Raw genomic sequence first — 11,597 nt, forward strand, 5'->3', positions numbered from 1 at the left:
AGCCTCACGTGACGTCCCCCGCATAGTGCTTGATCCGGAAGTCTCGGCCAAACTCCATGGTCTTGTCTGTGGGGCAGAGCTGTAGGGGGGACAGGGACAGGCCAGGGTCAAGGCACAGAAGGAAGGGAGGGGGTGGACACTCCTGCAGAGGAGGCATCCAGTCCCCTGTCCCCACCGAGACAGGCGCTGTGGCGCCTGTGGGGCTTGTGCCAGCGCAGGAGCAAGCTGGACGCGGGGGCGGGGGCACCTGGCGGCTGGTGTAGTGTGGGTGGTGGCGGTGGTGCGTGTCCAGGGTCTGCAGGAAGATGCGGTCAGTGATGGTGCCCGCAGAGCTGCAGGCCTCGTCCAGCACGGCCAGAATGCCCCGGTGGGGCCGCTCCACCAGGTCCACGATGGTGGCATTGTTGAAGTATTCCACCTGAGGCAGAAGGAGCGGTGGCTCCAGCCCAGGGCCAGACCCCGCCCCGCCCAGCCCCGCCCCCAGGCCCAGGTGCGGGGCTGCGCTCACGCTCTGCCAGGCGATGCCCTCCCGCTCGTACTCCTCCTGCTCCTGCTTCAGGATGAGCTGGATGAACAGCTGCTGCAGCTTCTCGTTGCAGTAGTTGATGCAGAACTGCTCGAAGCTGGGGGCAGGGGGCCGTCAGCACCCACCCACCACCCACCAACCATCACCCGCCACCGCCGCGGCGCGCAGGCTTCACGCCATGTGCAGTGAGGGCAGCGCGGCAGCCTCGTCCACAACGGCTGGTCCGCGGGCCCGCGCCAGGCCCCCAGGGGCCTCACTGTGGGGTGCCTCCCGCCACTCAGGCCTCTCCTCTACCCCAGCTTGTGTACCCATGGTGAGGGGAGGTGAGCCGGGCTTTGGCGTCCCTGGGCTCCACTAGACGGGTGACACCACGGAGGCAGTTCGGGACATGAGCCTGGGGTCAGGGACCAGCTAGAACAGACACCAGACTTCCTGCTTCCTGGCCCAGCCGAGCTCTTTGGGACTGAGGCGGCCCTAGAGGTTGGGGGACAGAGCATGGGGTATGGTGGCTGCCCACCCACCTGTTGACAGGGAACACTTCAAAGCCGTAGATATCTAGCACGCCGATGACCGTGTCCTTGCCGTCCCTCCGGGGGTCCCGGTCCCGGGTTTCCATGACACTGTTGATCCGGTTCACCACCCACTCAAACAGCCGCTGGTACACTGCCTAGAAGGAGGCCAGGCTGCTTATGGCTGCCTCCGGCCTTACCTCCTCCAGGAAGGCCTCCCAGATCTCGCCCCCCATACTGCCTTCCCTACACGGTACCTTGGCACAGGCGTCCCGGGCGTAGCTGGCCTCAGCTGCTGTGTGGCCCTTCTCAATGACTTCCCTGCCTCCAGAGGCCACTGTGCGAGCCAGCAGGCAGCGCAGAACCATCTCCCGGGGCGTGGCCGTCAGCTCGGCCACGTGGTCTACTAGCACCTCCTCGGACACAGCCAGGCCCCCCTCCTCCTTCTCCACAAACTCGATGTTTCCCTGGTGACGGAGACCGGGCAGAAGTCAGGCTCCAGGTCTCAGAAGAGCCTGCGCGCCTTTGCCAGGGGAGGAGGAAGGGAAGGCAGGGCCGCAGCCAGCGATGTGGGAGGGGCCTGGAGCAGCCAGAGGCCTCCCCCTCAGAAGGGCACTGGAGTGACCCCAGGTGTCCTCCCCGACAGCTACACACTGCCCACTCCCGGTGGCGCCTCACAGAGAAGGGAGGCTCAGAGGCCCTGGGTCACCTGCCCAAAGCCACGCAAGTGGTGAGTGACAGAAGCAAGAGGCCGGCCTGCTGATGCCAGGCTTTCTGGCCCCAACTGCCCTGCCTGCCAAGCGCGGGCTCATCTTCCAGACACCGACTGGGCACCTCGCAGGCCTGACCAGCCACGTTCTGGGCCCAGTCTCCAGGGAGCCCACAGCAGAAGCGGCTCGGCTTCAGGAGAGGCAGGAGTGGCCAGCTGGGTGGCTGGGCTGTCAGAGGCCAGCCTCCTCCTCCACGGGTGGTTGGGGACAGCATGTGGGCCGTGGCCCCCAGCTGCGCAGCTAGGCTCACCAGGTGCAGTATGGCAGCCAGTATCCGGTGCACGGAGCCCACCTCCTCGGCCCGGAAGCCGATCACCTGCATGGCCTCCATCACCGCCTGGTGGTGGCTCTTCTCGTCACTGTCCGAGACCTGGGGGAGAAAGGGCTCATCACCCCAGGGAGCCCTGGTTCCTGCACCCAGAATGCATCTCACCTACTGCACCCGTTCCCGTGCTAAGCCCTGACTCCCGGACCCGAATGCCTGTTGAATCCGGCCTTGCTGAAGCCGCTGACCGCCAGCGCCCAGGGCCGTGGGCGCCCCGGTGCACGTGGAGCCCCGCGCCTACTCACACTGAGCCCCGCGCCCTGGCGGGTGAAATTGTACAGAGCGGGGCTTCTCTGCAGGTGCAGCTCTCGCAGCTCTGAGTCTTCGCAGCCTCGCAGCACCTGGAGGACACGCCCCTCGGTCAGGCCCCGCCCACACACGCCACGCCCTTCTGCTGTCCTGGCCCCAGCAAACCACGGAGCTCAGTGAGCGTATGGATGCTGTCCGAGTCCAGGGAAAGCCCACTTCAGTAGTCGGAGTTGACACCCACTGAGTCCAGCAAGGAACCGTTCAGTGTCAGACACTGTGGACACCACACGAATACAGGAGCTCCCGCCTCGGTGGTCTGATGTGGTTATCACTGAATTGGATTCGGTGGGTCAGGATGATGTAGACCCACTGTGTCTAGAGTGAACTCACCTCAGGGGGTGAGTGTGTCCGGGAAGACCCCACCTCGGTGGGTCTCGTTCAGTGTAGACACCACCAATGTCCAGATAGAATCCCCGACAGGATCAGACAGGGTGTAGACATGGCCATGTTCCTGGAGACCCGCCCCCCAGTGAAGGCGGCGCAGCGAGGGGGCGGGGAAATGGGCGGGGCCCGCCTTGCTCACCTGGTAGAAGGCGTGGAAGTTCCTTTCGCCCACGTGCTGCTTGAGGACCCGAGACTGAGGAGAGAGGTGCAGCTGGACCCGTGCTCGGGCAGCGGGAACCCCCCCAACGGACTTACCACAGAGCCCCAGGGAGCCCCGCCCTGTGAACCTGGGCCATCGGAAAAGGTCCGGTCCCTCCCCCAGGAGCCAGGCCTGGGAGGTCAGTGTGGCTGGGCAGCTCCGCTCTGCCCCGCCCCCAGGGAGGCCTCGCAGCCCACCTTCTCCAGCAGGTAGCTGTGGATGTGCCCCCCCACGGGGTCGCCTTTGAAGTCGAAGTTGATGTCCATGTACTTGCCGAAGCGGCTGGAGTTGTGGTTGCGGTTGGTGCGAGCGTTCCCGAAGGCCTCCAGCACGCAGGTGGACTTAAGCAGCACGTTCTTGACCCTGATGAAGCACGGGGTGCGGCTACAAGACCTGGCGCTGGGGAGTGCACCCCAGTCCAGCATCCCCGCCTGAGGCCTCACCCTGCACTGCCCCTTGCAAGCCGTAGACTAGCTCTTCACCCTGAGACGCTGCGGGAGGCACCTGCCAGCTGCTTGTGCTGGGTGAGGTCACCTCCCCACTCCCCCAGACCAGCCGCCGTCTGCAGTGAGGACATGGCTGCAGACACACTCTGCCATGGGCCTCCAGCTGCAGGGGAGGGTCTGCTGGTCATGTGGGCTCGGCACCTTCTGCCCCCTTGAACCCCACCTCACCCCACATCGACAGGAAGTGCAGGCTCCCGCCCAGGAAGCTGCTCCCACCAGGCCTGCCATGAGCGCGGGTGAGCTGCCTGCGGCCCTGATTTCCGGTTCTGGCCTGCACCCGGACACCTGGCTTAGCACGCTGGGCCTTCCTGAGCAGCTGGCCAACCTCTTTCTCCACTTCTGTCCCGTGCCCCGTGAGTGGCCCAGCCCATGTCTGTTGGACCTCTGCGCCTCACCTTCCTGTCCCCAGTGACAGGGCGCCCCTGCACTGGGCCTCTCCTGGTCTCAGTTGAGAGGTCCTGGGTGTGGGGTACCAGGAGCCTTCCTGACAGACAGCCCCCGGAACTTGGCCCGAGCTGGGCTCAGTCACAGCCCTGCCTGCCCTCACCTCTCCACCTCGGCCCTCTGGCTTGGGTTGGTGACAGCCGCGATGTACTGCATGATGTGCTTGCTGGCTTCTGTCTTCCCCGCCCCGCTCTCCCCTGCAGGACAGCTGGACAGTCAGAATGAGCGGCCGTTCCCCCTTGCCCAGCCCCTGTGCCCACCGCCCCTGGTGCCGCAGCCACCTCCCATCATGGACAAATGAGGGCAAGGGCCAGAGGTACCTGAGATCACAATGCAGGTGTCCCTGGACCTGCGCTTCATCGCCCTGTAGGCGGCGTTGGCCACGGCGTACAGGTGGGGCGGCCGCTCGTAGAGCTCGCGGCCCTGGTACCTGGCGATGGCCTCAGGCCCATAGAGGGGCAGCTCCTGGTAGGGGTTCACAGACACCAGCACCTCTCCGATGTAGGTGTAGATCCGCCCCTTCTCGAACCTGGCACGGGCAAGCTCAGTCCTCAGAGCTCAGGGCCGTGGGGCACACACCCAGGTGCTGGACGGTGGGCCCGTGCAGGAGGCCCTAGCCCACCCACCGGGGGCTGAGCAAGGAGGAGGGGGAGGGTGGGCCTGAGTCTTCACCCACCGCAGCACAATGTTGGGGCCCACACTGCTCTTCCGGGAGTCCTGACAGGTGTCGTGATGCCTATTTTATGAGGGGACCCACTCGCCCAGGCCACACTGGGCAATGCAGAACCCATAGGTGGGAGACGGGGGAGGGCCTGAGAGAAGAAAGGGGCTGGGCGGCGGAGGGAGGGGCCTTGGCAGTTTCCGGTCTTAAGGGTTGGGCGGGGACCCAGAGGAGAGGGGACCCCGCCCAGCCCCACCCAGATAGCGGGCGGAGGGGTGCCAGGAGGGCCGAGGGCTACAGCAGCCACAGCCCCCCAGCCCCTCCTGACTTCTCGCCCCTCTACTCAGTGCCTGTGTCCCCCCTCCCTGGGCTGTGCCGCCCTGGCTAGGCACCGGCTGGCCTGCTCCCCGGGGCGTCTGGGACGTGCCGTCCCCTGGCGCCCATCCGAGTTCCTCTTCCTCAGCTGCCTCTGACACAGGAGCTCCCTGGCAGCCCCTCTACACTCTCTTAAACGCCACCTGGGACCCGTTCGGAGACAGTCTCCCATCTGCAGGCCGTGCGGCCTGGGGCTCAGTGTCCCACCAGAATGAGGATGGTGATCTCTATCTCTGAGCTGGTTTATAAGAATGAGGCGGAGTTACGCTTAGCTCTGTGCCACATAAAATAGCTCATCTCTGTCCCCTGACTCCAACGATCTGCTCACTGGGGCTGCCTTCTGCTCCCCCGGGGGGTCCAGGGGTGAAGCCGGCTCCTGGCAGCCACCCCATGTCACCCTGGCCCCCAGCTCCTCCCTGCCCTCTGCCCTCTGTGGGAAATCAGGCCCCAGGTCACTCTACCAGTCGCACCATGCAGCCCCCATGAGTCCCCCAGAGTCTCAGCTTTCCCATGTCCCTTGGGGCCCCCAGGGTTCAGGAGGGCCCCATGAGTGGGATGGGGCATCTGCCTGGTCTGGGTGCCAGGCAGGAGGGGCCAGCAGGCCCTGGTTGCGTGGGGGGCAGCACTGACTGGCCGCCCTGGCCCCAAGGAGACCATCCTGCCTTCCCCACCACGTCCCTCTGCAGTCACCCAGACCGTGGTTGGTGGCTGTCCACTGGATACCAGGGCGAAGGGACCAGGGTCTGGGGCCCACCTGAGCTTCAGGTTCTCCATGAAGTCTTCCATGGTCACTTGGTCCAAAAGCACGAAGTCCGGCTTACCGCACTGGGGCCCTTCCTCGTCCTCCATCCTGCCAGTGGGGCGCCCTAGGCCAGGTGGCCCGACAGACCTTCCTGTGCAGAGGGTGGGCGGAGGGAACAGGCCCGGCCCCTCTACCCACAGCCCTCGCTGCCGCCTCCCAGCGAGCAGTGAAGTAGGAAGTGGGTTCTGGCCCCGGGGAGGGGCAGTCCCCCCACTCGAGGCTCCCCCCCCTCAGGGCCTCTGACCCCTGCTTCCTGGTCCCCAGCCTAACGGATGCTCTGGAGGGCTCCTGGCCCCTTTGGAGCCCCACCCTCTGCAACCTCTGAGTCCACCCCCATCTCAGCATCGGAGCCAGTCCCCAGCCTGCCGCGTGGAGTCGCCTGCCACACCACCATAGGGACAGGTTTCATGATGTGACCACGGCTGCTCCCTCTGTGTCTGTCAATTCTCAGGCCTTAGCAGTAGGTGGGTTTTAGGGCAGGTACACTGTACCTGGATTAAATGAGAAAATGCCATGTGCGGGCAGGTGTCTGGGACAGGGTCCTAGGCAGTGACAGTCCTCAAGGTGTGGAGACCTCACCGGGGCGGAAGGATTATAACCAGCTTCACGCGGGGCCCACCATAGGGCTGGCGTCTAGACTCACCCTGCCACGATTTGGAGTCTGGTTCCTTCCCACAGCTGCTGGGGTCCACCAACCTGTCCCTTCAGTAGTAAGGACCAGGAACAGTGCCAGGAGCCCTACCATCTGGCTCTGGGACCAGGCAGCATCTTTATAAGTGGCTCAGGTTTGTCTCCAACAGCACCCCTTGACCACGGGTGTCCCGTCCTCTGGGTGGGTGGCTCTCTCCCATCCCTGCCCTCGGCTAGAGCTGAGGGCTCCCCAAATTGAGTCACCCACATGCTGCCTTTGGGGTTTGCACTAAGAAAGCTAGTTTATTTAGCAATTGTTTTCCAATCAACTCACTTTTTAAGCTCTGAAATAACTGATATGCCAGTTATGGGTATTTTTCCCCAAAACATCTTGTAACAGCGTACTCAACTAAGCTGTAAAGCACACCAAGTGCCAGATGAAACCAGTCGCCTCCCCCCACAGGCCCAGACCCTCCCTCCCATCAGGAGCAGCTTGGGCTGCAGCCGGGGGCTCTTGGGGAAAACCCCGGGGAGTCCCACCCTCCCAAGCTCTGGACAACCCCTGTCCCCCAGTGCTGTGCTCGTGCAGGGGAGAATCTGGGAGTTTCACTTCCCCCAAACTCGGGGCCAATCATCTGGACCGTAGAACACGTGACAGGGATGAGCGGGCTGTCCCAGCGAAACTTCAGGACACTGATATCTGAACTCTGTAACATTTTCATGAATCATAATGTAATTTTCTTTGGGTTTTTTCACCATGAAAACCTCATGACCGTTGGCAGGTTGGGGACTGACCCACAGTGACCTTGAGCCTAACCAGCTTCCCACCTAGCACCTCGTTTACTTCACGTGGCTGAGATGACACACAAGTCTTTGGTCTGACTGGACCTCTGGGCCTACTGGTCAGCCTTGGCCTTGTCCCTGGCTGAACAAGCGGTGACTCGATCGGCAGCTTCCCAGGGCACACCCCTGCAGGGTCTGACAGCTGGGGCCCCGTGAAGGTGGAAGGGACAGGTGGATGGCTGAGGGGCCGCTGAGGGCTGAGGCAGTGGTGTCCTCTCCTCTTCTCCAGGTCAGTTCCGAGTCAGCCCTGCCTGCCAGGGACCCTGGCTGATGGCCACTGACCCTTGTGGTACCTGCCTGTGCGTTTCTCGGCTCCTCTGCACGACTGTCCCCGTTTAGGGTTTGCACATTAAGATCCACCCCCGCCTCATCCAGAGGCACAGAGAGGAAGCTGCAGGGGAGGCTACCTCCACCGTGCCTGCCCGGAGGGGTCAGGAGGCTCCCTGACGCCTTCCGCCTCAGTCTCAGGGTGTGGCTGCTGTGACTCCACCAAACTGAATGTGAAAGTGGCCAGTCAGCTGGCCCGTTGCCACTGCTGACATCAGGCTGGGTGGGTTCGCTGGTGGGTATGACCAGGTATTTTCCAAAGAAAACAGATATGTGGGTGCACCACTCAGACTGAGGGCATCAGTTAGCACTTGGGTGGCAGTACTTGAGAGTATGCCCAGGTATGAGGACCAGCTGCAGCCCCAAATCTGACCCGGACCCGTGAGGATGTGCCTGGGGCCCCCTCCCCATCGTGCCTAGCATGGAAAGCAGCAGGCTGGACTGAAGCACACGTTTAAAATCCTGTTTATTCGATGTCCCTTGTTTCTCGTTCAGATGTCAGAGGGGCCTAGGTCGTGATGCACAGCCAGGATCCTTGTTTCTGAAGCAGGCGACACAGTATCCAAACCTGGGGCCAGAGAATGTCTCTCAGACAGATACGCACACTGGGGCCCTGAGCCGCCCACAGCCGGCCAGAAGCCAGGAGTTCCTGACTCCTCCTAGGAGGGAATGGGGGGGCTGAACCTCTCACAGAAGTGAGGCACAAAGCCTGGGTTCAAATCCTGATGCACCCTCACCGGATGCATCAGTGTGGGTGAGCCACCACCTCACAGCACCGACTTCCTCATCTGTAAAAAAGAGGAAACTAGAAAAACTCGGAGACTTAATGTGAAAATTAAAATGACATAAGTATGTGGCCAGGGACTGTAATAAATGCCAACTGCCATGAGCAACAATAATAGAACGTGGGTTCCCGCTTCTGACTCCCCTGTGCGCTAAGTGGCCGGAGACTCTGCCATGGCAGGCGTCACCCTTTCCAGGCAGACACACCACTGACCTAGAATCCTGGGGGAGAAGACTGTGCCGAATCCAAAACCATGAAGGCGATCCGATGCCTGACACAGAGCTGGGGCCCCAGGAGCCCTGGCAGCAGACAACTGTCTGTCCACAAAATGGTTTCATGAACTTGAAGTCAATTACCCTTTCTGGGACTCAATCACCTGACTTGCAATATGGGAAGGTCAAAACAAGTAGATGGTTTTGAATGAACTTCAGAGCTGGGGGACTCATGGAAAATGAACATATGTAAAGCGGAAGTGAAGTGACTGGCTAGCCAGACCCTGCCGCCATGCTCACCAGCGAGATCCACGGACCAGCCCGGCGGCCACAGGGTGGATGGGTCGCCGCCTTTCAGGTCTCTTCCAGCTCTGACGTCCTGGGGGTTCTGGAGCTGAAACACGGGCAGGGGAACCAAGTATCATGTGCTGGGGGTAGGTGCCTGCCAGAAACTGTGAAGGGTCTGACACCCCCACCTCCAACAAGGTAGCCCCCCAGGTTCATGGGTGCTGGTGGGGGCTCAAGACTCCTCGATTATAAAGACAGCTAAGTATTCACATCAGCAGTAGTCAGAGCACCAGCCCCAATTCCTACAGAGTGACGCAAGGTGACACAGAAGGCACCACACATGCAGTGGGCTGCGTTACAAGAAAGGCCCCACGTGTGCAGGAAAGCCAGGTGGTCTACAGTGGGCGGCAGGCCCTGGAGGAAGGGTTCTCTCGTACATCCCCAGGCCACTGTCACCGGAAGGACCCTGAAAGGCAGTCTGGGCCAAGGGCTGCGGAAAGACGAGACTCACGAGGAGAGGAGTGTCTGCTGACGGCGGCCCGCGGGGGCCAGTGTGTTCAGCGTCTGCACTTGGACTGGAGGGAGAACCGAGTCCGCCGGAAGCTTCGACCTTCAAGGGAGGAGGTATGGTGTGACCTGGCCACGCTCAGGAGCACAGCTGTGCTGCCCTGCCCACGCCGGCCACCCTTTCCATCCTGGCCCAACCCTGACTGCACCCCACGGCCCTTACACCAAGGCAAGGCCAAGGGCAGCCCCTCCAACCCGACCAGTCCTCCCTGTCTGGCATCCTGGGAGAGAGCAGAGCGCAGGGCTGGAGGGGCCCGGCGCCCTCTCCGACCTGCCGGTGTCCGGCTGGACGACCCCAGACCCCCTCGTGGTCCTCCAAGGCTTAAACTGCGTGAAGAACCAAGAAGTTTGGCACAGGAGTTTTGAAGCACTAGTGCCCTCCTCTCCCACGGGGTTTTCTCGTACAGACGGTGGCTCGGGGCTCCACGCTCCTGGAACCTCGCCTTCGGCGCCTCCGTCTGGTCTGCCGCTAACCGGAATCACTCAGGACATCAGTCCCGCAGGGCTGGGCTCGCCCGTGACTCCTGTCTACTCACTGGTCCCTGCAGCTGGCCCACCTCCACCCTTCCCACTCCCTCTGAGCTTCACTTTCAACTGCCGTGAGGCTTTTCTTTGCAGGATATAGTAAAACAAAATCTGCGACAAGCCTGGAACATACCAACACCCAAAGTCCAGGACGCCGGCAAAAACGCGGCTGTTTTATAATCTGCACCCCAATCGCCAAATGTGGCTACTTAGCACCTGAAATGTGGGTACTATGGATGAAACACTAATCTTAAAATTTACTTAACCATATATGGCAAGTGGTTACCGCGTCAGGTACAGTGCCCAGCACACCAGACACGGAAGGGAGCAGCAGTTGTCTGAAATTTCTATAACCTTGCTCTGGATGCAGCAGGGCAAGGCCTCAAACCGTTTCAAAATGTTCTTGCAAGCGCTGTAGGAATGCACGGGGTCACCGCAGACCCAAGCACGCTGGAGGCTTGCAGCCCACTTTCCTCCAAGCCCATGGGCCCTGGGCAGAGCACAGGGCCCGCCCGGAAGCCGAGGGGAGATGATCGCGGGGTTCAATCAGCCCACGTGGGTTTCTTCCAGGAGCCCACGACAGATAACCGGCAGATGGCAGAAAGGGAGGCACTCCAGACACATCCCTTCTGGCTGGGGAGGGGGGCTCGGGCGAGGCACCCCACCAAGCAGATGCGACGACAGCAGCTAACTGCACCCCTGTGACGCTGCCACTCCAGAGCAGAGCTCCCTAAACTTACCAGACCCCAGGAATACCCGTATCAACACGTCACTGCACAGAGCGGCCTTCTCTTCCATACTCTCACAGTTCAGAGGACACTTAGGGACAACAGGCAAGACCGAAGGCGGTGCGGTGAGGCCCCGGAAAATAAGGCGGAGGGCGCGGCGGGCCCAGTGCGAGGAGGCGGCACTCGCCCGGTTCGCGTGCGGCGGGGGAGCCACTCCCGCGCCCCCATTCCGCAGCGCGCCCCCGCGCCCGCACGTGTCCTGCGAACGCGGCCCTCAGAGCCCGGCTAGTCACCCCTCCCGCAGCACCGCGCGCCCTTCCCCGGCGCCGCGGGGGCCCAGGACGCCCGCCCGGCCCCTGCCGACGGCGGGCCCCCCCTGCGACCCTGGATGGCCTCGGATGAAGACGACACCCAGGCGCGGCCCGCGGGAGAACGGCCGCGCCGCGCCGCGCGACTGCGTCATCACGCAGCACGCCGGAAGCCGCACGCGGCGTCACGTGGCCCGCCGCCCGCCCCCGCGCGTGGGGAGGTGACGTCACGGAGGCGCCGGGCGAGCCCCGGAACGCGGCGTTGACGTGCCGCTGTCGTCCGGGTGAGGACCGGAGCTCAAGCCCAAGGCTCGCCTGGGAACCCGGGCGGGGACGGGGCCCGGGAAGGCGGGGAAGTGCGCCCTGTAAGGGACGGAGCCCGCGGCGACCCGGCAGCGGCCCCGCATGAAAAGAGACGCTGGTCCTCCGTATTCCAGCTAGGGGAAGGTCCCCCCACCCCCAGTGCCTTCAGAAGTTCAGCTTCTGTCCTTGTCGAGGACATAAGTCCTTGACATAATACCCACATTTCAGGTGCTCAGTAGTCACATTTGGCAATTGGGGTGCAGATTATAAAA

The 11,597-nt window shown here is 62.6% G+C and overlaps 1 protein-coding gene and 1 non-coding gene across 2 annotated transcripts in view; both read right to left on the reverse strand.

Annotated features, from left to right (window-relative positions):
- Positions 1–11,189, reverse strand: part of MYO1G (myosin IG) — an 18,433-nt gene extending 7,244 nt beyond the window's left edge. Inside the window, exons 1-15 of the mRNA XM_023525757.1 lie at positions 10,727–11,189; positions 9,406–9,504; positions 8,907–9,000; positions 5,763–8,178; positions 4,293–4,501; positions 4,076–4,169; positions 3,220–3,385; positions 2,963–3,016; positions 2,376–2,471; positions 2,056–2,175; positions 1,293–1,502; positions 1,048–1,193; positions 509–623; positions 248–418; positions 7–79 (exon numbers count right to left, since the gene is read on the reverse strand). Of these exons, the coding sequence (XP_023381525.1) occupies positions 7–79; positions 248–418; positions 509–623; positions 1,048–1,193; positions 1,293–1,502; positions 2,056–2,175; positions 2,376–2,471; positions 2,963–3,016; positions 3,220–3,385; positions 4,076–4,169; positions 4,293–4,501; positions 5,763–5,857 (1,549 nt within the window). The 5' untranslated portion in view covers positions 5,858–8,178; positions 8,907–9,000; positions 9,406–9,504; positions 10,727–11,189. The remainder of the gene's footprint in view (positions 1–6; positions 80–247; positions 419–508; positions 624–1,047; positions 1,194–1,292; positions 1,503–2,055; positions 2,176–2,375; positions 2,472–2,962; positions 3,017–3,219; positions 3,386–4,075; positions 4,170–4,292; positions 4,502–5,762; positions 8,179–8,906; positions 9,001–9,405; positions 9,505–10,726) is intronic.
- LOC111733708 lies at positions 10,319–10,450 on the reverse strand. The gene has a single exon (XR_002778127.1). It is a non-coding gene; the product is annotated as a small nucleolar RNA SNORA9 (small nucleolar RNA).
- Positions 11,190–11,597: the final 408 nt, after the last annotated feature.

This window comes from Pteropus vampyrus, unplaced genomic scaffold (assembly GCF_000151845.1).
Source record: "Pteropus vampyrus isolate Shadow unplaced genomic scaffold, Pvam_2.0 Scaffold620, whole genome shotgun sequence".
Taxonomy (NCBI): domain Eukaryota; kingdom Metazoa; phylum Chordata; class Mammalia; order Chiroptera; family Pteropodidae; genus Pteropus; species Pteropus vampyrus.